The sequence below is a fragment of the Chamaea fasciata genome, unplaced genomic scaffold, assembly GCF_029207755.1.
Source record: "Chamaea fasciata isolate MVZ Bird 193981 ecotype frontalis unplaced genomic scaffold, bChaFas1.0.hap1 SCAF_457, whole genome shotgun sequence".
NCBI classification, from domain to species: domain Eukaryota; kingdom Metazoa; phylum Chordata; class Aves; order Passeriformes; family Sylviidae; genus Chamaea; species Chamaea fasciata.
This window is the reverse complement of record NW_027094542.1, coordinates 40,400-65,418: the sequence shown is the minus strand read 5'-3', so window position 1 is coordinate 65,418 and position 25,019 is coordinate 40,400. Positions and strand designations below refer to the sequence as shown.

Here is a 25,019-nt window from a genome sequence, read left to right as displayed (position 1 = left end):
CCCAAAGATTGGCTGATCCCAAAGATTGGTTGGGTGATCCCGAGGATTGGTTGAGTGATCCCGAGGTTTGGATGATCCCAAAGATTGACTGGACAATCCCAAAGATTGGTTGAGTGATCCCAAAGATTGGTTGGACGATCCCAAAGATTGATTGAGTGATCCCAAGGATTGGATGATCCCAAAGATTGGTTGGACAATCCCAAAGATTGGTTGAGTGATCCCAAAGATTGGTTGGATGATCCCAAGGTTTGAATGATCCCAAAGATTGGCTGGACGATCCCAAAGATCGGTTGAGTGATCCCAAGGTTTGGATGATCCCAAAGATTGGTTGGACGATCCCAAAGATTGGCTGGACGATCCCAAGGATTGGTTGGATGATCCCAAAGATTGGTTGAATGATCCCAAGGATTGGTTGGATGATCCCAAAGATTGGTTGAGTGATCCCAAAGATTGGTTGGATGATCCCAAAGATTGGTTGGACGATCCCAAGGTTTGGATGATCCCAAAGATTGGTTGAGTGATCCCAAGGATTGGTTGGGCGACCCCAAAGATTGGCTGGATGATCCCAAAGATTGGTTGAGTGATCCCAAGGTTTGGATGATCCCAAAGACTGGTTGGATGATCCCAAGGATTGGTTGAGTGATCCCGAGGTTTGGATGATCCCAAAGATTGACTGGACAATCCCAAAGATTGGTTGAGTGATCCCAAGGATTGGTTGGACGATCCCAAAGATTGGATGAGTGATCCCAAGGATTGGACGATCCCAAAGATTGGCTGATTGATCCCAAAAATTCCTTTGAACCCTCCCAAGAGCTGAACCATCCCAAACCTTACTCGGCCCATCCCCAACCTTCATCCCGCCCGTTCCCAACGTCTTTTTGTCCCCAACTCCAGCTGCTCCGGAAGCGCCACATCGGCAACGACATCGTCACCATCATCTTCCAAGAGCCGGGCGCGTTGCCGTTCACGCCGCAGAACATCCGCTCCCACTTCCAGCACGTCTTCATCATCGTCCGCGCCCACCAGCCCTGCTCCGAAAACGTCTCCTACAGGTGAGGGATCCCCCCCAAAATCCCCCCAAAATTCCTCCAAAATTTAAAAAAAATTCCGCCCAAAATTTAAAAAAATTCACCCGAAATTTGAAGAAATTTACGGAAAATACGGAAAATTTAACAAAAAACTGGAAAAATTACCGAAAGTTTGTAAGAAATTCCCCCTGCTCCGAAAACGTCTCCTTCGGGTGGGGAATCCCCCAAAATTCCCCCAAAATTCCCCCAAAATTCCCCCCAAATTCCCCAAAATCGGAAAAAATTTACCCCGAATTTACCAAAAATACAGAAAAATTACCAAAACTTTGTAAAAACTTTCCCCTGCTCCGACAGCGTCTCTTACAGGTGAGGAATCCCCCAAAATTTCCCAAAATTCCCCAAAAGTTAAAAAAATTCCACCCAAAATTTGAAGAAGTTTACTGAAAATACGGAAAATTTACCGAAAATTACAGAAAAGAATCCGAAAAATCCCCAAATTGCAAAAGTTGGCAAAAACTAATCCGAAAAATCCCCAAATTGCAAAAGTTGGCAAAAACTTCCCCAAAGTGGCAAAAATTTGCCAGAGTTCCCCAAAATTTGCAAGACTTCCCAAAAAGTTTACGAGAAAATCCCCAAAACCTCTAAAAATTTGTCAAAATGCCAAAAAAATTGCCAAAATTTCCAGAAGATTCAAAAAATCCTCACAAATTCTGAAAGCTTTGCAAAAAAACTCCTAAAAAGCCCCAAAGTTTTCTAAAAACAAGTAAAATTTACCGAAAATTCGCAAAAAATCCCCCGAAATTTGCAAAAAATCCCCACAAATTTGCAAAAATTCTGGGAAATCTACAAGAACTCTTCAAAATTTGCCAAAAAATTCCCCCGAAATTTTTCCCAGCCCTCTAAAAACCCCGAACTGACCAAGGCCAGAAATTGACCGACCCCAAACCTTGAAGAACCGCAAGATTTGGGTGATCCCAAAGATCCAAGGATCCCCAAAATTGGTTGGAAGATGCCAAAATTAGTCAACCCCAAACTGACCAAGCCCAAAGACCTTCCCCAACCCTAAAAACCCCAAATTGACCAACCCCAAACCTTGAAAAACGCCAAAAATTGACCAACCCCACAAACTGACCGACCCCAAACCTTGAAGAGCCCCAACTTGACCAACCCCAACTTGACCAACCCCAAACCTTGAAGAACCCCACGATTCGGGTGATCCCAAAGATCCAAGGATCCCAAAAAATTGGTTGGAGCGTCTCAAAATTGACCAACCCCACAAACTGAGCAACCCCAAACCTTGAAGAACCCCAACTTGGCCAACCCCAAAGACATTTCCCAACTCTAAAAACCCCAAACTGACCAACCCCAAACCATGGAAAACCCCAACTTGGCCAACCCCAAACCATAGAGAACCCCAAATTGACCAACCCCAAACCTTGAAAAACGCCAAAAATTCACCAACCCCACAAACTGACCAACCCCAAACCTTGAAGAGCCCCAACTTGACCAACCCCAACTTGACCAACCCCAAACCTTGAAGAACCCCAACTTGGCCAACCCCAACTTGACCAACCCCAAACCATGGAAAACCCCAAATTCACCAACCCCAAAGACATTTCCCAACCCTAAAAACCCCAAATTCACCAACCCCACAAACTGACCAACCCCAAACCTTGAAGAACCCCAACTTGGCCAACCCCAAATACCTTCCCCAACCCTAAAAACCCCAACTTGACCAACCCCAAACCTTGAAGAACCCCCAACCTGACCAACCCCAAACCTTGAAGAGCCCCGCGATTCGGGTGATCCCAAAGATCCAAAGATCCCAAAAAATTGGTTGGAGCGTCTCAAAATTGACCAACCCCAACTTGACCAACCCCAAACCTTGAAAAACGCCAAAAATTCACCAACCCCACAAACTGACCAACCCCAAACCTTGAAGAACCCCAAATTCACCAACCCCAAACCTTGAAGAACCCCAACTTGACCAACCCCCAAGACCTTCCCCACCCTCTAAACGCCCCCAAATCCCTCGTTTCTTCCCCCGAAAAAGCGTGGCCGTCACCCGCTCCAAGGACGTCCCACCCTTCGGCCCCCCCGTCCCTCCGTCCGGCGTCACCTTCCGCCGCTCCGACCTCTTCCGCGCCTTCCTCTTGGCCAAAGCCATCAACGCCGAGAACGCCGCCCACAAATCCCACAAATTCCGCACCATGGCCACCAGGACCCGGCAGGAATACCTCCGGGACCTGGCGGAAAACTACGTCACCAACACGCCCTTGGACACGGCCGGGAAGTTCAACCTCATCTCTTTGGCTTCCAAGAAAAAGGAGAAATCCAAAGCTCGGCCTCTGGCGGAGCTGGAGAGCGCCGGCGCCGTCTCTTGGCGCGTCTCGGCGTCGGATTTCGGCAGGGGCGGGGCGGAGATCCCGTGCGTTTTGGGGATTTCCAAGGAGTTCGTGGTGTTGGTGGATCTGGAGGCCAAGGAGGTGGTTTTTAATTGTTTCACCGGGGACGTGATCGGTTGGAGCGCCGAGGGGACGACGCTGAGGATTTATCACGGCCGCGGGGATTTGGTGAGCGTCCGGGCCGGCGCGGCGGCGGCGGCGGCGGCGGCGGCGGGAGGGGAAGGAGGGGAAGGAGCGGACGGAGCGGCCGAGGAGGTGAAGGAGATCGTGCAGAGGCTGAAGGTGAGTTGGGGGGGAAAAAATGGGGGGAAAAATGGGGAAAAAATGGGAAAAATGGGGAAAAAATGGGAAAAATGGGGGGAAATGGGGAAAAAATTGGGGGAAATGGGGGAGAAAATTGAGGGGAAATGGGGGAGAAAGTTGGGGGGAAATGGGGGGAAAAATGGGGAAAAAATGGGGGGAAAATGGGATAAAAAATGGGAAAAATGGGGAAAAAATGGGGGGGAAAATTGGGGGAAATGGGGAAATGGGGGGGAAAAAGGGGAAAAATGGGAAAAATGGGGGAAAATGGGGGAAAATGGGAAAAATGGGGAAAACATGAGGGGAAAATGGGGAAAAATGGGGGAAATGGGGAAAAAATTGGGGGAAATGGGGGAGAAAATTGAGGGGAAATGGGGGGAAAAATGGGGAAAAAATGGGGGGAAAAATGGGAAAAATGGGGGGAAAATGGGGGAAAAAATGGGGGAAATGGGGGAGAAAGTTGGGGGGAAATGGGGGGGAAAATGGGGAAAAAATGGGAAAAATGGGGAAAAAAATGGTGGGAAAATGGGGGGAAATGGGGGGAAAATGGGAAAAATGGGGGGAAATGAGGAAAAAAATGGGGGAAAATGGGGGAAAAAATGGGGGAAATGGGGAAAAAATGGGGTAAAAATGGGGAAAACATGAGGGGAAAAATGGGGGAAATTGAGGGAAAATGAGGGGAAAATGGGGGAGAAAATTGGGGGAGAAATTGAGAGGAAAGGAGGGAATTGGAGGGGAAAATGGGAGGAAAATGAAGGGAAAAGGGGGAAGAAAGGGGAAAAAATGAGGGAAAATGGGGAAAAATTGGGGAAAAAGGGAAAATTGGAAAAAAATGAGAGAAAAATGAGGGGAAAATGGGGAAAAATCGGGGAAAAAGGGGGAAAATGGGGGGAAAATTTGGGGAAATGGGGAAAAATGGAGGGAAATGGGGCAAAAATAGGGAGAAATGGGAAATGGAGAAAAAAATAGGGAAAAAATGAGGAAAACAATGGAGGCAAATGAAGGGAAAAAGGGGAAAAAATGGGGGAAAAGGAGGAGAAATGAAGGGGAAAGATGGGGGAAAGTGAGGAAAAAATGGGGAAAAATTGGGGGGTGGAGGGGGAAAAATGAGGGAAAAATGGGAGGAAAATGGAGGGAAGATGGGGAAGGAGGAAAAAATGGGGCAAAGGGGGAAAATTTGGGGACATGGAAGGGAAAAAAACAGCGGGAGAAAGGAAAAATTGGGGGAAAATGGGGGAAAAAAGGGGAAAAACGGTGGGAAAAAAATGGGGGGAAAAAAACCGGGAGGAAAAAAGGGGGAGAACGGGGACACGGAAAAAATGGGAATTGAAGCAAGGGGAAAACGGGCAAAAAAAAAAAACAAACCCCGGGGAACGCCGTCCGCCTTCGCCAGGTGACCACGCCGGGCTGCGCCGCGGTGGACATGACGCTGCGCCGCAACGGCCTCGGCCAGCTGGGCTTCCACGTGCACCCCGACGGCAGCGTGGCCGAGGTGGAGGAGTACGGCTTCGCCTGGCAGGCCGGCCTGCGGCGCGGCAGCCGCCTCCTCGAGGTGTGCAAGGTGGCCGCCGTGGCCCTGAGCCACGAGCAGATGATCGACCTCCTGCGCACCTCGGTCACCGTCACCGTGGTCATCGTGCCGCCGCACGAGGACGGCACGCCCAGGAGGTGGGTGGGGCCGTGGGCGGTGGTTGGGTGGCCCTTGGTGGCTTCTGGGAGTCTTGGGTGCCATTGGTGGCATCATTGTCCCGTTGGTGCCATCCACGTGCCGTTGGTGTCTTGGGCGCCATCTTGGACTCTTGGGTGCCATTGGTGCCATCCACGTCCCGTTGGTGTCTTGGGCGCCATCTTGGACTCTTGGGTGCCATTGGTGACATCATTGTCCCATTGGTGCCATCCACGTCCCATTGGTGCCTTGGGCGCCATCTTGGAGTCTTGGGTGCCATTGGTGACATCATTGTCCCATTGGTGCCATCCACGTCCCATTGGTGCCGTTGGTGCCATCTTGGACTCTTGGGTGCCCTTGGTGCCATGTGGGCGCCGTTGATGACCTTGGTGACATCTGGGTGTCACTGGTGGCATTTGAGTGTCCTGGGTGTCACTGGTGACATCTGGGTGCCATTGGTACCTTGGGCGCCATCTTGGACTCTTGGGTGCCATTGGTGCCATCATTGTCCCATTGGTGCCATCCATGTGCCATTGGTGCCATTGGTGCCGTCTTGGACTCTTGGGTGTCATTGGTGACGTCCATGTCCCATTGGTGCCATCCATGTGCCATTGGTGCCTTGGGCGCCATCTTGGAGTCTTGGGTGCCATTGGTGACATCATTGTCCCGTTGGTGCCATCCACATCCCGTTGGTGCCGTTGGCGCCATCTTGGACTCTTGGGTGCCATTGGTGGCATCTTGGACTCTTGGGTGTCATTGGTGACATCATTGTCCCATTGGTGCCATCCATGTGCCATTGGTGCCTTGGGTGCCATCTTGGACTCTTGGGTGCCATTGGTGGCATTTGGGCGCCATTGATGACCTTGGTGACATCCATGTGCCATTGGTGGCATCTGGGTGTCTTGAGTGCCAATGGTGACATCTGGGTGCCATTGGTGGCCCTGGGCGCCATCTTGGAGTCCTGGGTGCCGCTGGTGGCATCGCGGTGTCCTGGACGACATTGGTGACATCTGGGTGCCACCGGTGCCACCTGTCCCCTGTCCCAGCGGCGCCCTCCCAGTGCCACCGGCGCCCCCGTTCCCCGGTCCCATCGGCGCCGCCCTGGCGCCACCTTTCCGCGGTGCCGGCGGTGGCACCCCGATGCCCGCGGTGTCCCCGCGTGGCACGCGTCCCCCGTGTCCCCGCAGGGGCTGGTCGGAGTCTGTGGCGGAGCCGAGGGCGGATCCGGAGCCGTTCCCGGAGCCGTTCCCGGAGCCGTTCCCGGAGCCGCTGCCGGGTCCTTTCCGGGCCCCGTTCCGCAGCGGGCCCGGCTGGCACCGCGGCGCCGCCAAACGGGCACCGGCCGCGCCGGCCATCCCGCACCGGGAACCGCAGCCGGGCCACGGGAAAAGGTGAGGGGGCGTCCCAGAAACATCCCTGAAATTCCACCCGAAATTCCCCAAAAATCCTCCCGAAATTCCACCCAAAATCCTCCCGAAATTCCCCAAAAATCCTCCCAAAGTTCCCCAGAAATCCTCCCGAAATTCCACCCAAAAATCCTTCCAAAATTCCCCAAAAATCTTCCCAAAATTCCACCCAAAAATCCTCCCAAAATTCCCCAAAAATCCTCCCAAAATTCCACCCAAAAATCCTCCCAAAACTCCCAAAAAATCCTCCCGAAATTCCCCAAAAATCCTCCCAAAATTCCCAAAAAATCCAGCCAAAATTTCCCCCCAAAATCCCGGGATCCCGCGCCGGGAACCGCAGCCGGGCCCCGGGGAAAGGTGCGGGAATTCGTGGGATTATCCCAAAGAACCCGCCCAAAACTCCTCCCATTTTTCCCAAATCTCCCCATTCATTCCCCCTCATTTTTCCCCCCAATTTCCCGATTTTCCCATTCTTCCCAAATTTCCCCGTTTTTTCCCCAAATTTCCCCGTTTTCCCCCCAAATTTCCCCATTTTCCCCCCAAATTTCCCCGTTTTTCCCCAAATTTCCCCGTTTTCCCCCCAAATTTCCCCATTTTCCCCCCAAATTTCCCCATTTTTCCCCCAAATTTCCCCGTTTTCCCCCCAAATTTCCCCGTTTTTTCCCCAAATTTCCCCGTTTTTTCCCCAAATTTCCCCATTTCCCTCCCTCATTTTTCCCACCTTTCCCCACTCCATGTTTTCACCTCATTTTCCCAATTTTCCCTTTTTTCCCCCCAATTTCCGCGTTCGTTCCCTCATTCTCCCCATTTCTTCCCAAATTTCCCCCTTTCCCCCCAAATTTCCCCATTTTCCCCCAAATTTTCCCCAAATTTTCCTCATTTTTCCCATTTTGCCCCGATTTCCCCTTTTCCCTCCCCAAATTTCCCCGTTTTTTCCCAATTTCCCCGTTTTTTGCCCCATTCCAGGCCCCTGAGCTTCCCCGAGTCTCCCCACTCCGGCTCCTCGTCGTTCCGCCAAAGCTCCGGGAGTTTCTCCGCCCCGGGGAGCTCCAGAGGGGAGAGGTGGGAAAAAACCAGGAAAAATTGGGGGAAAATTGGGAAAATTTGCGGGAAAACGGGAAAAACGAGGTGAAAAAATGGGGGAGAAACGGGAAAATTTGGGGAAAAATGGGGAGAAATGGGGGAAAAACGGGGGAAATTTGGGAAAAGGGGAAAATCAGGAAAGAAGGGGGAAACGGAGGGGAAGGATGGGGGGAAACGGGAAAAAATTGGGAAAAAATCATTAAAAATGGGGAAAATTGGGGAAAAAATCAAAAAATGGGAGAAAATGGGAAAAAATTGGGAAAAAAATCATAAAAAAATGGGAGAAAATGGGAGAAAATTGGGAAAAAATCACAAAAAATGGGAGAAAATGGGAAAAAATTGGGAAAAAGTCATAAAAAATGGGAAAAATTGGGAAAAAAATCGCAAAAAATGGGAGAAAATGGGAAAAATTGGGAAAAAATCATAAAAAATGGGAGAAAATTGGGAAAAAAATCACAAAAAATGGGAGAAGATGGGAGAAAATTGGGGAAAAATCATAAAAAACGGGAGAAAATGGGGGAAACTGAGGGAAAATGGGAAAAAAATGGGAAAATTTGGGGAAAATGGGAAAATTTGGGGAGAAATGGCGGGAAAAGGGGGAAATCGGGAATTATTTGAGAAAAATTGGGAAAAGGGAGAAATTGGGGGAAATTTGGGGGAAAATTGGGGAAATTTGGGGGAAAATGGGAGAAACTGGGGGAAAAATTAGGGAAAATGGGGGAAAAATTGGGAAAAATGGGGGGAAATGGGGAAAAAAGTGGGAAAAATGGGGAAAAAAGTGGGAAAAATGGAGAAAACGGGGATTTTTCCGCGTGTGGAATTCCCATAATTCCCGTTTTTTCCCTCAGGCCGCAGAGGGGAGCGACCTTCCCGGCGGAGCCACAGCCTGGGAATTCCGGGAATTCCGGGACTTCCGGGAATTCTGGACACTCGGAGGCCGCCGGGATCGGACACGAGGGCGGCGCTGAGAGGCTCAAAGCAGGTCTGGAAATTTGGGAATTTTGGGAAATTTGGGGAATTTTGGGGATTTGGGGAGGGAAATTTGGGAAATTTGGGGAGGGAAATTTGGGGATTTTGGGGATTTTGGGGATTTGGGGAGGGAAATTTGGGAAATTTTGGGAAATTTAGGGAGGGAAATTTGGGGATTTTGGGGACGAAATTTAGGAAAGTTTGGGATTTGGGAGGGAAGTTTGGGAAATTTTGGGATCTGGGGGAGGAAATCTGGGAAAAAGGGGCGGGAGCGGTGTGATCCTGATCCCGACTCCCCAATTCCCACATTTTGGTTCTTCCAGAGCCGCTGTGGCACGTCCCGGCCCCGGCCAGAATTCCCGGCAAACGGCCGGCGCGGCCCGAGCCCGGAGGGAAAGATTCCCCCAACCGCCTGCCCAAGGTGAGAAACGCCCCGAAAAATCCTGGAATTCCCCAAATTCCTGGAAAAATCCTGGAATTCCCCCCCCCCCCCCAAAAATCCCGTCCAAAATCGCCCCCAAAATGGCGAAATTCCCCCAAAAAAATCCCCCCAAAATCCCTGGAATCACTAAAAAAATCCTGAAAAAAACCCCCGGGAGCACAAAAAATCCCCGAATTCCTAAAAAAATCCTGGAATTCCTGAAAAAATCCCTCAAAAAATTGTCCCAAAAACGGTGAAATTCCCAAAAAAATCCTGAGCCCGGTGGGAAAGATTCCCCCGACTGCCTCCCCAAAAGTCCTGGAACTTTTTTTTTAAAAAATCCCGGAATTCCTGAAAAAAATCTTGGAATTCCCAAAAAACTCCCGCAAAAATCCTTGGAATCTTGGGAAAAAACCCTTGGAATTGTCGAAAAAAAAAAAAGGAATCCCTTGAATCCCAAAAAATCCCAAAAAATCCGTCCAAAATCCCTAAAAAAATCTATAAAAAACCCTCCAGGAACGTGGGAATTTCGGGCGTTTTTGGCTGTGGACCCTCCGGAATTCCCAAAATTCCCAAAAATCCTAAACAATTCCCAGGTTTTTGCAGAGCGAACGACCTCACTCCAGCCATTCCGCGCTCTCCAGCTGCAGATCCTCGAACCCCCCAAAATTCCCCCCAAAAAACCCCCTTGAAATTCCCAAAAAAAACCCCCTCAAAAAAAAACTCCCCCGGAATCGCCAAACCCTCCTCGGAATTCCCAAAAAAATCCTCGGAATTCCCGCAAACGTCCCTGAAAACCCCCCCCAGAAAAAAAGAAAATCTCACCCAAAAAAACCCTGAAAAAATCGGAATCAAATCCCTGGAGTCGCCCAAAAAATCCGGGAATTTTGGGGGTTTTTGGGGATCCCGGCTTCCCAGAATTCCCAAAATTCCGAAAATTCCCGTTTTTCTCCCCGGAACGAGCCTCTTCATTGCAGCCACTCGGCCTCGTCCAGCTGCAGTGACCCCCGGGCCGAGGCCGGAACCTCCCCAAATCCCTGGAATTCCAAAAACAAAAATCCCCAAATCCCCTTAGAAACCCCCAAATTCCCAAAAAAATCCCACAACCCCCGCCCGGAAATCCCGGGAAAAAAAAAAAAACTCCCCGGAATTGTCGAAAGATTCCCTAAAACACCTCGAAGAAAATCCCCTCGAATCCCGAAAAAAAACCCCCCAAAAAAATCCCAAAATTCCGGGGTTTTTGGGGATCCCGGCTTCCCAGGATTCCCGGAATTCCCGAAATTCCCGTTTTTCCCCCCAGAACGAGCCTCCCCCCGGCAGCCACTCGGCCGTGTCGAGCTGCGCGGAGGCCGAGGCCGGCGCCGAGTCGCGGAGATCGCCCCGAATTCCCTGGAATGGCGCCGATCCCGGCCGGAGCTGCGGCAACGCCGCCGCCCCCGAGGCCTCGGCCGCGGCCAGGTGGGGCGAGGGCCGGGCCGGGCCGGCGCCGCCGGGCAAAGTCCCGGGGTTTGGGTCAAATTCCCAGGGTTTGGGGCAAATTCCCGGGGTTTGGGTCAAATTCCCGGGGTTTGGGTCAAATTCCCAGGGTTTGGGGCAAATTCCCGGGGTTTGGGTCAAATTCCCGGGGTTTGGGGCAAATTCCCAGGGTTTGGGTCAAAGTCCCGGGGTTTGGGTCAAATTCCCGGGTTTTGGGTCAAATTCCCGGGGTTTGGGTCAAATTCCCGGGGTTTGGGTCAAATTCCCGGGTTTGGGTCAAAGTCCCGGGTTTGGGTCAAATTCCCGGGGTTTGGGTCAAAGTCCCGGGTTTGGGTCAAATTCCCGAGTTTTGGGTCAAAGTCCCGGGGTTTGGGTCAAATTCCCGAGTTTTGGGTCAAATTCCCGAGTTTTGGGTCAAATTCCCGGGTTTTGGGTCAAATTCCCGGGTTTGGGTCAAAGTCCCGGGGTTTGGGTCAAATTCCCGGGTTTGGGTCAAAGTCCCGGGGTTTGGGTCAAATTCCCGAGTTTTGGGTCAAAGTCCCGGGGTTTGGGTCAAATTCCCGAGTTTTGGGTCAAATTCCCGGGGTTTGGGGCAAAGTCCCGGGTTTGGGTCAAATTCCCGGGTTTTGGGTCAAATTCCCGGGGTTTGGGTCAAAGTCCCGGGGTTGGGTCAAATTCCCGGGGTTTGGGTCAAATTCCCGGGGTTTGGGTCAAAGTCCCGGGTTTGGGTCAAATTCCCGGGTTTTGGGTCAAATTCCCGGGTTTTGGGTCAAATTCCCGGGGTTGGGTCAAATTCCCGGGTTTTGGGTCAAATTCCCGGGGTTTGGGTCAAATTCCCGGGGTTTGGGTCAAATTCCCAAGTTTTGGGTCAAATTCCCGGGGTTTGGGTCAAATTCCCGGGTTTTGGGTCAAATTCCGAGTTTTGGGTCAAATTCCCGATTTTTCTGCTAAAAATTCCCGATTTTTTGGTTGAAATTCCCGATTTTTCTGCTAAAAATTCCCCGTTTTTTTGGGTCAAATTCCCGATTTTTCTGCTAAAAATTCCCCATTTTTCGGTTAAAAATTCCCCGTTTTTTGGGTAAAATTCCCGATTTTTCTGCTAAAAATTCCCCATTTTTTTGGTTAAAATTCCCGGGTTTCTGTTAAAAATTCCCGATTTTTTTGGGTAAAATTCCCAATATTTCTGCCAAAAATTCCCCGATTTTTGGGTCAAATTCCCGATTTTTCTGCTAAAAATTCCTCATTTTTTGGGTAAAATTCCCAATTCTTCTGTTAAAAATTCCCGATATTTTGGTTGAAATTCCCAATTTTTCTGTTAAAAATTCCTGATTTTTGTGGTTAAAATTCCTGATTTTTTGGTTAAAAATTCCAAAATTTTTTTGGTTGAAATTTCCGATTTTTTGGTTGAAAATTCCAAATTTTTTTGGTTAAAATTCCCTATTTTGGCGTTAAAATTACCAATTTTCCTGTTAAACATTCCCAATTTTTCGGTTAAAAATTTTGATTTTTTTTGGTTAAAATTCCCTTTTTTGGGGGTTAAAATTCCCAGTTTTTCTGTTAAAATTCCCAATTTTTGGGGGTTAAAATTCCAAATTTTTTTTGGTTAAAATTCCCTATTTTGGGGTTAAAAATTCCCAGTTTTTCTGTTAAAAATTCCCAATTTTTTTCTAAGACTTCCCACGTTTTTTGGTCGAAAGTCCCATTTTCTGGTTAAAAATCCCTCTTTTTTTGGGTCAAATTCCCTTTTTTATTAAAAACTCCATTTTCTCTCCAAACCGGACGATTTTTTGAATTAAATCCCCAATTTTTGGTTGAAATTCCCAACTTTTCCTTAAAAATCCCCGTTTTTTTGCTTTAAAACCTCCCAGCTTTGGGCTAAAAACTCCGGTTGTTGTTAAAATCTCATCTTTTTTCCAGAAACCTCCCAATTTTGGGTCAAACCTCGCATTTTTTCCTTAAAAATTTCAATTTTTGGTTAAAAATCTCTTTTTTTTCCCCCTTAAAATCTCCAGTTTTTTGGTAAAAAACCCCAATTTTTGGTAAAGAAATCCCCATTTTTTTCTTGAAATCCCCATTTTCTATTTTAAATCCCCAATTTTTGGTTAAAAACCCAATTTTTGGTTAAAAACCCCAATTTTGGTTTAAAAATCTCAATTTTGGTTTAAAACTTCCAATTTTTAGTTAAAAACCCCAATTTTGTTTTAAAACTCCCAATTTTTGGTTAAAAATCCCCTTTTTTAGCTAAAAATCCCAATTTTTGGTTTAAAAACTCCCTTTTTCACTAAAAATTCCAGATCTTTGGTTAAATTTTTGGGAATTCTTAAAAATTCCAATTTCTGGTTTAAAATTCCCTTTTTTCCCCCTTAAAATCTCCAATTTTTTGGTAAAAACTCCCAATTTTCGGTAAAAAAATCCCCATTTTTTTCTTGAAATCCCCAATTTTTTGTTAAAATCCCCAATTTTGGTTAAAAACTCCCAATTTTTGGTGAAAACTCCCAATTTTGGGTTAAAAACTCCCTTTTTTTTTTTCCTTAAAAACTCCAGAACTTTGGTTCGATTTTTGGGAATTCTTAAACCTCCCGAATTTTGGTGAAAACTCCCGAATTTTGGTGAAAACTCCCAGTTTTGGTGCCAAAGACGGATCTTCCCCCATTTCCAGGCCGCTTCCCGTGTCCCAGATCCCGCCGTCGGCTGCCAAGTCCCTGCAGCCCAAAACTCCGGGAAGGGCCCGAGAGGAGCCGAAAACGTGAGAGGGGAACGGGGGAAAAACCGGGAATTTGGGAAAAAAAAACGGGAATTTGGGAAAAAAAACCGGGAATTTGGGAAAAAAAACCGGGAATTTGGGGGAAAAACACGGGAATTTGGGGAAAAAAAACGGGAATTTGGGAAAAAAAACCGGGAATTTGGGGAAAAACGGGAATTTGGGAAAAAAACACAGGAATTTGGGGAAAAATGGGAATTTGGGGGAAAAATGGGAATTTGGGGGGAAAAAAACGGGAATTTGGGGGAAAACGGGAATTTGGGATAAACGGGAATTTGGGGAAAATGGGAATTTGGGGGAAAAAATGGGAATTTGGGGAAAAAACGGGAATTTGGGATAAAAATTTGGGAATTTGGGGTAAAAAAAAGGGATTTGGGAAAAAAAATGGAATTTTTGGGGAGAAAAAAATGGAATTTTTGGGAAGAAAAAACGGGAATTTGGGAAAAAAAGATTTGGGAAGAAAAAACGGGGAATTTTCAGGGAAAATTTGGGGTTTGGGAACCAAAAAAGGTGATTTTGGGGAGAAAAAATGGGAATTTGGGGAAAAAAACGGGATTTGGGGGGGAAAAATGGGAATTTGGGGTAAAAATTTGGGAATTTGGGGTAAAAAAATGGGATTTGAGGTAAAAAGTGGGAATTTAGGATAAAAATTTGGGATTTGGGAACGGAAAAATGAGATTTTGGGGAGAAAAAACGGGAGTTTGGGAAAACTAATGGGGATTTGGGATGAAAATTTGGGAATTCGGGGTAAAAAAAAAAATCAGGATTTGGAATTAAAAAATGGGATTTGGTGGATTTTACTGGAATTTTGGTGATTTTAATGGAATTTTGGGGGATTTTAATGGAATTTTGGGGGATTTTAATGGAATTTTGGGGGATTTTAATGGAATTTTGACAGATTTTAATGGAATTTTGACAGATTTTAATGGAATTTTGGTGGATTTTAATGGAATTTTGGTGGATTTTAATGGAATTTTGACGGATTTTAATGGAATTTTGACAGATTTTAATGGAATTTTGGTGATTTTAATGGAATTTTGGGGGATTTTAATGGAATTTTGGGGGATTTTAATGGAATTTTGACGGATTTTAATGGAATCTTGGTGGATTTTACTGGAATTTTGGTGGATTTTAATGGAATTTTGACGGATTTTTGTGGATTTTAATGGGATTTTTTTGGGAATTTTTTTTGGATTTTGGCAGAATCTTGTGATTTTTCCAGGATTTTGGTGGGATTTTCCATGGAATTCCCGGAATTCCTTTCTCGTAGCCGGGTGAACGTGTTGAGGCAGCCGCGGCTGCGGGATTTGAATCACTTTGATAAATTTAAATGAAATTTTGACGGATTTTAACGGGAATTTTGGGGGAATTTTTTGGATTTTGGCAGATTTTTGTGGGATTTATGGATTTTTTCCTCAGATTTTCCAAGATTTTCATGGAATTCTGTGTCCCCAGGCGGGTGAACGTGTTGGGGCAGCCGCGGCTGCGGGAGTTGAACGATTTTGATGGAATTTTGAGGGAATTTTGAGGGAATTTTGAGGGAATTTTTGGGAATTTGGGCAGATTTCGATGTTTTTTCCAGGATTTTCCATGGAATTCCGGGAATTTCTCTCTCCCAGGCGGGTGAACGTGTTCGGGCAGCCGCGGCTGCGGGATTTGAACGATTTTGATGGAATTTTGAGGGAATTTTGTGGGAATTTTTGGGAATTCGGGCAGATTTCGATGTTTTTCCCAGGATTTTCCATGGAATTCCGGGAATTGTCTCTCCCAGGCAGGTGAACGTGTTCGGGCAGCCGCGGCTGGGGGAGTTGAACGATTTTGATGGATTTTGAGGGAATTTTGTGGGAATTTTTGGGGATTCGGGCAGATTTCGATGTTTTTCCCAGGATTTTCCATGGAATTCCGGGAATTGTCTCTCCCAGGCAGGTGAACGTGTTCGGGCAGCCGCGGCTGCGGGCGTCCCTGCGCGACCTGCGCTCCCCGCGGCGTCTCCCCAAATCCTCCATCGAGGACGACCTCAAGCGGCTCATCCTGATGGACAGTTCCTGCCCCGAGCCCGAGCCCGCCCCGGTGAGACGCAATTCCCGACGTTCCCGGAATTCCCGGAATTTCCCCCGACGGGCAAATGCCGAAATTCCCGAGGTTTGAGCCCCGGGAATGGAGGGAAAAAGGGTGAAAATGCGGATTTTTTTTGGCCAAAAAAAAAAAAAAATGGTGAAAGCTGGAATTCTCTCCCTGAAATTCCGGGAATTCCCGGAGTTCCCCGAATTCCGGGAATTCCTGAGCCCCGAAATGCTGAAATTCCCGAGGGTTTAGCCCCAAAAATGGGGAAAATTGGGGGGTTTTAGTCCCCAAACTGAGAATTTTCCCGGTTTTTCAGCCCCAGGAATGGTGAAAATCTGGTTTTTCCCCTGAAATTCCAAGAATTCCCAGAATTCCTAACATTCCCGAAATTCCTGAACCTTTAAATGTTAACATTCCCAAAGTTTCAGCCCCAAAAATGGGGCAAATTCCCATTTTTTAGCTCAAAACCCGGGAATTTTCTGGGGCTTTTAACCCTCAAATGGCAAAAAATCCTCAATTTTTCTCCCTGAAATTCCCAGAATTCCCAGAATTCCCAGAATTCCCGACCCCTAAAATTCCCGAGGTTTTGGCCCCAAAAATGGGGGAAACTTGGGATTCTTGGGGAAAAACCTCGGGAATTTTCCCGTTTTCCCCGGATTTAACCCTCGGGGATTTTGGGAATTTTGGGAATTCCAGGCGAAAAAACCGGGAAATTCCCCTTCTTTTGTTGGAAAAAAACCCGGAATTTTCCCGTTTTTTGAAGTGGAAAAAACCGGGAATTTCCTGATTTTTAGTGGAAAAACTTGGGATGTTTCCTGTTTTTAATGGGGAAAAAAAAGTGGAATTTCTCCATTTTTAATGGGAAAATTTCCAGATTTTTCTCGTTTTTAACTGGAAAAAACCTCGGAATTTTCCCGTTTTTTAATGGGAAAAAAACCCTGGAATTTTCCCACTTTTACTGAAAAAAAATTTGGATTTTTCTCATTTCTAACCAGAAAACCCTGGAATTTCTCCGTTTTTAACGGGAAAAAAAAATCGAGAATTTTTCTCATTTTTAACAGGGAAAAAATTCCCGATTTTCACATTTTTTATGGAAAAACCCCTGGAATTTTCTCATTTTTATTGATAAAAAACCTGGAATTTCCTCGTTTTTCATTGAAGAAAATCAGGATTTTTTTTCTCATTTTTAATGAGAAAAAAAAATGGGAATTTTTTTTGGGGAAAAAAAAAAACTCTGGAATTTTTCCATTTTTATTGGAAAAAAAATTGGAATTTTCTCATTTCTAACCGGAAAAAAACCTGGAATTTCTCCATTTTTAACGGGAAAAAAAAAAAACGGGAATATTTTTTTTAACGGGGAAAAAAACCAAAAGGGATTTTTCCTGGGAAAACCTCCGGAATTTCCCCATTTCCCCAGGATTTCAACCCTCGGGAATTCGGGGAATTTTTGGGAGGAATCTCGACAATTCCCGGTTTTTTTCCCCCCCCCGTTTCCAGGCCCTGCAGAGGACGCTGTCGGACGAATCTCTGTGCGGGAGCCGTCGGGAGAATCCCGGGAGAATTCCCAAAAATCCCCCGAGCCGGGAATTCCCGGAAAACGCCCCGGGAGGCTTCGGGAGCGGCAGCAGCAGCAGCAGCAGCAGCAGCAGCACCCTGCCCGCCCGGAGGGACGGCAGGAGAGGTCGGAATTCCGGGAGTCGGGGAATTCCGGAAAACTGGGGGGGAGGGGTGGGGGGATTTTGGGATTTTGGGGAATTTTAGGTGGGAAATTTTGGAGGATTTTGGGGGATTTTGGGGGGAATTTTTGGGAATTTTTTGGGGGTTTTTTTGGAATTTTTTGGAGAATTTTTTGGAAATCTGTGGGAATATTTGGGAATTTTGGGGGATTTTTTGGGGAATTTTTTGTGAATTTTTTTAGAATTTTGGGGGATTTTTTGGGGAATTTTTGGGGATTTTTTTTAGAATTTTGGGAATTTTTGGGGATTTTTTGGGGAATTTTTGTGAATTTTTTTAGAATTTTGGGAATTTTTGGGGATTTTTTGGGGAATTTTTGGGGATCTTTTTTAGAATTTTGGGGATTTTTTGGGAATTTTTTGGGGGGTTTTTTTTGGAATTTTTGTGAGGATTTTTTGGAATTCTGTGGGAATATTTGGGAATTTTTTGGGGAATTTTTTAGGAATTTTGGGGATTTTTTGGGGATATTTTAGGGTATTTCCTGAAAATTTTCAGGGTTTTTTAGGGGTTTTTTGGGAATTTTAGATGGGAAATTTTGGAGGATTTTGGGGGAATTTTTGGGAATTTTTTGGGGGTTTTTTGGGGGTTTTTTTGGAATTTTTTGGAGAATTTTTTGGAAATCTGTGGGAATATTTGGGAATTTTGGGGGATTTTTTGGGGAATTTTTTAGGAATTTTTTTAGAATTTTGGGAATTTTTGGGGATTTTTTGGGGAGTTTTTGGGGATTTTTTTTAGAATTTTGGGGATTTTTTGGGATAGTTTGGGGAATTTCGTGAAAAGTTTCAGGGGTTTTTTAGGGGTTTTTGGGAAGTTTAGATGGGAAATTTTGGAGGAATTTTGGGAATTTTGGGGGAATTTTTGGGGGGTTTTGGGGGGATTTTTTTTGAGAATTTTTTGAGATTTTTTGGGAATTTTTCAGGAATTTTTTTGGTATTTTTGGGAATTTTTTTGGATTTTTTGGGGAATTTTTTGAGAATTTTGAGAATTTTTTGAGATTTTTGGGGGAATTTCCCAGGAATTTTTTTGGGGATTTTTGGGAATTTTTTGGGATTTTTTTGGGTGCCGGATTTGGGGGTTTGGATGGATTTTGATGAATTTTCACCCAGATTTTTTGGGGAATTTCAGGAATTTAGGGAGGAATTTTTGGGGGATTTGAGGAATTTTGGGGGATTTGAGGAATTTTGGGCTGAATCCGGCTGCCGGATTTGGGGATTTCGGTGCATTTTGGGCTGGAATTTGAGCAGAAAATCGGGAATTTTTGCGATTTCAGCCCAGATTTTTGGGGCATTTTGGGTTGGAATTTTTGGGGATTTGAGGAATTTTTGGGATCGGTGGATTTGGGTGGGGATTTGGGTTGGAAAATCAGGATTTGGGGGAATTTCGGGTGGAATTTTGAGCAGAAATTCGGGATTTTTTGCGATTTTCACCCAGATTTTTGGGGGGAATTTTGGGAATTCGGGGTTGGAATTTTTGGGGATTCGTGGAATTCGTGGGAATTCTGTGGCACTTTCAGGCCCCGTGGCCCGGCTGGACCCGGGGCTGATCCCGCTGCCCGACACGGCCGGGCTGGAATGGGCAACGCTGGTCAGCGCCGCCAAGGCCTACGAAGGTGAGAGAGGAAAAACGACGGGAATTTGGGAGGCCAAAATCCGGGAAAAATCCGGGAAAAAATCCGGGATTTGGGAGCAGGAAACTTTGGGGCAAAATCGGGGAGTTTTGAGCCCAAAAATCGGGGAAAAAAGGGAATTCGAGAGGCCAGAAATGGGGAAAAATCCGGGATTTGGGTTGGGAAAATCCAGGAAAAATCCGGGATTTGGAATCGGCAAAATTTGGGAGAAAATCGGGAATTTTGAAGCCAAAAAATCGGGGGGAAATCAGGAATTTTGGGAGCCCAAAATCCGGGAGAAAGAGAGAATTTGGGAGCCTGAAAGTTCGGGGAAAATTGGGAATTTGGGATCCTGGGATTCCAGGGAAAATCGGGAATTTGGGATCAGAAAAATCGGGAATTCAGGATCCAGAAATTTGGGGAAAAAAATGGGAATTTGGGATCCCAAAATCTGGGGGGGAAAAGTGGGAATTTTGGGGCCCGAAATTCGGGGGAAATTGGGAATTCGGGATCCTGGAATTCCAGGAAAAATCGGGAATTTGGGATCAGAAAAATCGGGAATTCAGGATCTCCGAGTTCGGGAGAAATCGGGAATTGTGGATGCCCAAAAATCTGGGAGAAATGGAGAATTTGGGATCCTGAAATCCCAGGGAAAACTTGGGAATTCGGGATCCCAAAATCTGGGGGGGAAAAGTGGGAATTTTGGGGCCCGAAATTCTGGGGGGAAAAAAAAAATTGCGGATTGGGGAGGTCAAAAATGGGTCGTTTTGGGTCGTTTTGGGTCGTTTTGGGTCGTTTTGGGTCGTTTTGGGACAATTTTGGGGTGATTTTTTGGGTCGGTTTTTGGGGTAATTTTGGACGATTTTGGGATTTTTTTGGGGGGTAATTTTGGCTCTTTCTGGGGTATTTTTTGGGGTCATTTTTGGGGTAATTCCGGCTGATTTTGGGGTAATTTTGTGTGATTTTTTTTGTAATTCCGGCTGATTTTGGGGTAATTTTGGTTGATTTTTTTTTTTGTAATTCCGGCTGATTTTGGGGTAATTTTTTTGTTAATTTTTTGGCAATTCTCGCTGATTTTGGGGTAATTTTGGGTGATTTTTTTTTGGGGTAATTCCGGCTGATTTTGGGGTAATTTTTTTGTTAATTTTTTTGATAATTCCGGCTGATTTTGGGGTAATTTTGGGTGATTTTTTTGGGCAATTCCGGCTGATTTTGGGGTAATTTTGGGTGATTTTTTTGGCAATTCCGGCTGATTTTGGGGTAATTTTGGGTGATTTTTTTTTTTGTAATTCCGGTGATTTTGGGGTAATTTTGGGTGATCATTTTTGGGTAATTCCGGCTGATTTTGGGGTAATTTTTGTTAATTTTTTGGGCAATTCCGGCTGATTTTGGGGTAATTTTTGTTAATTATTTTGGCAATTCTCGCTGATTTTGGGGTAATTTTGGGTGATTTTTTCGGCAATTCCGGCTGATTTGGGGGTAATTTTGGGTGATTTTTTTTGGGCAATTCTGGCTGATTTTGGGGTAATTTTGGGTGATTTTTTTGGGCAATTCTGGCTGATTTTGGGGTAATTTTGGTTGATTTTTTTTTTTTGTAATTCCGGCTGATTTTGGGGTAATTTTTGTTAATTTTTTGGGCAATTCCGGCTGATTTTGGGGTAATCTTGGGTGATTTTTTTGGCAATTCCGGCTGATTTTGGGGTAATTTTGGTTGATTTTTTTTTTTGTAATTCCAGCTGATTTTGGGGTAATTTTGGTTAATTTTTTTGTAATTCCGGCTGATTTTGGGGTAATTTTGGGTGATTTTTTTTTGTAATTCCGGCTGATTTTGGGGTAATTTTTTTGTTAATTTTTTGGCAATTCTCGCTGATTTTGGGGTAATTTTGGGTGATCATTTTTGGGTAATTCCGGCTGATTTGGGGGTAATTTTGGTTGATTTTTTTTTTTGTAATTCCGGCTGATTTTGGGGTAATTTTGGGTGATTTTTTTTGTAATTCCGGCTGATTTTGGGGTAATTTTGGGTGATCATTTTTGGGTAATTCCGGCTGATTTTGGGGTAATTTTGTGTGATTTTTTTTTGTAATTCCGGCTGATTTTGGGGTAATTTTGGTTGATTTTTTTTTTTGTAATTCCGGCTGATTTTGGGGTTATTTTTTTGTTAATTTTTTGGGCAATTCCGGCTGATTTTGGGGTAATTTTGGGTGATTTTTTTGGGTAATTCCGGCTGATTTTGGGGTAATTTTGGGTGATTTTTTTTGTAATTCCGGCTGATTTTGGGGTAATTTTGGGTGATCATTTTTGGGTAATTCCGGCTGATTTTGGGGTAGTTTTGGGTGATTTTTTCGGCAATTCCGGTGATTTTGGGCTGTTGCAGTGCAAAGAGCCGTGTCGCTGTTCTCGCTGACCGACCCCGCCCTGAGCCCGGAGCCGCCCCCGGCCCCTCCCCCACCCGAGAGACCCCCGCGGGCGGCGCCCCTCCCCCCACTCAGGTTCCCCAACATCCGGGAATTTGGGGGCCCAAAGGGAAAAAGGAATTTCGGGGGGATCTGGGAGGGGAAAAAAAACCAGGAATTTGGGGGGATTTGGGGTGGGAAAAGGGGATTTGGGGGGAAAATTGGGAATTTTGGGGGGGGGGGTTGGGGAGGGGAAAAAAAACGGGAATTTGGGGGGATTTGGGGTGGGAAAAGGGGATTTCGGAGGAGAAAAAACGGGATTTCAGGGGAAAATTGGGAATTTTGGGGGGGGATTTGGGAGGGGAAAAAAACGGGAATTTGGGGTGGGAAAACGGGATTTCGGGGGAAAATTGGGAATTTTGGGGGGGGTTTGGGGAGGGGAAATAAAAACGGGAATTTGGGGGGATTTGGGGTGGGAAAAGGGGATTTCGGAGGAGAAAAAACGGGATTTGGGGGGAAAATTGGGAATTTTGGGGGGGGGGGTTTGGGGAGGGGGAAAAAAAATGGGAATTTGGGGGGATTTGGGGTGGGAAAAGGGGATTTCGGAGGAGAAAAAACGGGATTTTGGGGGAAAATTGGGAATTTGGGGGGGGGTTGGGGAGGGGAAAAAACCAGGAATTTGGGGGGATTTGGGGGGAAAATTGGGAATTTTGGGGGGGGGGTTTGGGGAGGGGAAAAAAAACGGGAATTTGGGGGGATTTGGGGTGGGAAAAGGGGATTTCGGGGGAAAATTGGGAATTTTGGGGGGGGGTTTGGGGAGGGGAAAAAAACCGGGAATTTGGGGAGATTGGGGTGGGGAAAGGGGATTTTGGAGGAGAAAAAACGGGATTTTGGGGGAAAATTGGGAATTTGGGGGGGGTTTGGGGCAGGGAAAAAAACCAGGAATTTGGGGGGATTTGGGGGGATTTGGGGATTGTTGGGAGGGGATTTGGGGAGAAAACGGGAATTTGGGGGATTGAATCCACTTTCCCTCAGTTTGTGCCAATCCGGGGGATTTTTTTTCCCCCGTTTTCGCTTCTCCCAATCCCGAATTTCTCCCCCCAGCCCCTCCCCCGCCCCTCTGGATCTCCCAGGAAAAGTTTCCCAGTTGGAGGCGATGCTGAAGCAGCTCCACAGCGACCTGGAAAAGGTGAGGGAAACCCAAACTCCGGAGGGTTTTTCCCCCCCAAAATTTCCCTCCAAAATTCCAGAAATTTTCCCGCCAAAATTCCCCATTAATCCCAAAAAAAAATTTTCCGTTTTCCACTAAAAACCTCCCGATTTTCTGCTCAAAAATCCAAATTGTTCCCTCAAAACTCCCTGAGCCTCCTCGGGGGTTTTTTCCTGAGTTTTTATTCTTCTCCATAAAATCGGAAAATTTCCTAAAACTCGATTTTTCACTCGAAACCACCCGAAATTCACTAAAAACTGGGGGGGTTTTCCCCCAAAATCCACTTTTTGTTTTTTTAAATTTCAAAAATGACAATTCCCAGATTTTTCCCAAATTCCCACTTTTCCCCCCCAAATTTATTCACTCAAAACCCCCCAAAAATTCACTAAAAAAATCCCGATTTTTCCCCCCAAAATCCCCGTTTTTTTACCTGAAACACCCAAATTTCCCTTCGAAGTTCCCCCAAATTCCCGAATTTCTCCCGAATTCCCATTTTCCCTAAAAGAATTCCCAAAAATCCCCATTAATCACTGAAAAAACCCCAAAAATCCTCTTTAAAACACCCAAAAAATCCCGAAAAAATCCCGATTTTTTTTTTAAAAACCCCATTTTTACCTTAAAAATTCCCTTTTTTCTCCCCAAAAATTCCATTTTTCTCCCCCCGAATCCCAGATTTTTCCCAAATCCCCGTTTACCCTCCGCATCCAAAACATTTGTTTTCAAAATCCCCATTGACTCGCTCAAAACCGCCCAAGAAATCCACTAAAAAAAATCCCAATTTTTTTCCCCAAAAATTCCCAGTTTTTAACCTGAAATTTTTTTTTCCCTTCAAAATCCTAGATTTCTCCCGAATTCCCATTTCCCCTGAAGGAATTCCCAAAAATCCCCCGTTAATCACTAAAAACCCCCCAAAATCCTCTTTAAAACACCCAAAAAAACCCTTAAAAAATCCCAATTTTTTTTTTCAAACCCCGTTTCTTCCCATGAAAATTCCCTTTTTCCTCCGCCCAAATCCCGATTTTCCCGCAATTCCCGTTTTTCCCCCGCAGGAGAAGCAGGACAAGGTGTTCCTGCAGGCCGAGGTGGCCAACCTGCGCCAGAACAACCGGCGGCTGCAGCAGGAGTCGAGCTCGGCCGCGCGGCAGCTCCGGCGCTTCGCCAGGATCTTCTCCGGGGCCCCCGAGCACCCTGAGCCCTGACTGGGAGCCACTGGGATCCACTGGGAGCCACTGGGATCAACTGGGATCGACTGGGATCAACTGGGAGTGACTGGGATGGACTGGGAGGGAGAAATTCCCATTGGGATCAGCAGCTCCGGCGCTTCGCCAGGATCTTCTCCGGGGCCCCCGAGCACCCTGAGCCCTGACGGGGATCCACTGGGAGCCACTGGGATTGACTGGGATCGACTGGGATCAACTGGGAGCCACTGGGATGGACTGGGAGCCACTGGGATGGACTGGGAGAGAGAAATTCCCATTGGGATCGGCGGCTCCGGCGCTTCGCCAGGATCTTCTCCGGGGCCCCCGAGCACCCTGAGCCCTGACTGGGATCCACTGGGAGCCACTGGGATGGACTGGGAGCAACTGGGATGGACTGGGAGGGACTGGGATCAACTGGGATCGACTGGGAGCAACTGGGATGGACTGGGATGGACTGGGAGAGAGAAATTCCCATTGGGATCGGCGGCTCCGGCGCTTCGCCGGGATCTTCTCCGGGGCCCCCGAGCACCCTGAGCCCTGACTGGGATCAACTGGGAGCCACTGGGATCGACTGGGATCAACTGGGAGCCACTGGGAGCCACTGGGATGGACTGGGATCCACTGGGAGAAATTCCCATTGGGATCGGCGGCTCCGGTGCTTCGCCGGGATCTTCTCCGGGGCCCCCGAGCACCCTGAGCCCTGACTGGGATCCACTGGGATCCACTGGGAGCCACTGGCATGGACTGGGAGCCACTGGGATGGACTGGGAGCGACTGGGATGGACTGGGAGCCACTGGGATGGACTGGGATGGACTGGGATGGACTGGGAGAGAGAAATTCCCATTGGGATCGGCGGCTCCGGCGCTTCACTGGGATCTTCTCCGGGGCCCCCGAGCACCCTGAGCCCTGACTGGGATCAACTGGGAGCCACTGGGATGGACTGGGAGTGACTGGGATGGACTGGGATGGACTGAGATCCACTGGGAGTGACTGGAATGGACTGGGAGGGACTGGGAGTGACTGGGAGTGACTGGGATCCACTGGGAGTGACTGGGAGTGACTGGGATCCACTGGGATGGACTGGGAGTGACTGGGATGGACTGGGATCCACTGGGATGGACTGGGAGCCACTGGGAGCGACTGGGATGGACTGGGAGTGACTGGGATCAACTGGGATGAACTGGGATGGACTGGGAGCCACTGGGATGGACTGGGAGGGACTGGGAGTGACTGGGACAGAGAACTCCCCCCGGGATTGGGACGTTCCCGTCGGGATTCGGCAGCGCTGGAGCTTTTC

General features: G+C 46.9%; 1 protein-coding gene across 1 annotated transcript in view; it reads left to right on the top strand.

Annotated features, from left to right (window-relative positions):
• The window catches only part of SIPA1L3 (signal induced proliferation associated 1 like 3), a 37,791-nt gene extending 14,070 nt beyond the window's left edge, over positions 1-23,721 (top strand). Inside the window, exons 8-22 of the mRNA XM_066208746.1 lie at positions 895-1,052; positions 3,082-3,715; positions 5,127-5,401; positions 6,587-6,790; positions 7,772-7,867; positions 8,737-8,870; positions 9,181-9,278; positions 10,579-10,736; positions 13,414-13,500; positions 15,438-15,585; positions 17,077-17,260; positions 18,827-18,922; positions 21,294-21,506; positions 22,446-22,501; positions 23,572-23,721. Coding sequence (XP_066064843.1) covers positions 895-1,052; positions 3,082-3,715; positions 5,127-5,401; positions 6,587-6,790; positions 7,772-7,867; positions 8,737-8,870; positions 9,181-9,278; positions 10,579-10,736; positions 13,414-13,500; positions 15,438-15,585; positions 17,077-17,260; positions 18,827-18,922; positions 21,294-21,506; positions 22,446-22,501; positions 23,572-23,721 — 2,691 coding nt within the window. The remainder of the gene's footprint in view (positions 1-894; positions 1,053-3,081; positions 3,716-5,126; positions 5,402-6,586; positions 6,791-7,771; positions 7,868-8,736; positions 8,871-9,180; positions 9,279-10,578; positions 10,737-13,413; positions 13,501-15,437; positions 15,586-17,076; positions 17,261-18,826; positions 18,923-21,293; positions 21,507-22,445; positions 22,502-23,571) is intronic.
• The last annotated feature ends 1,298 nt before the right edge of the window (positions 23,722-25,019 follow it).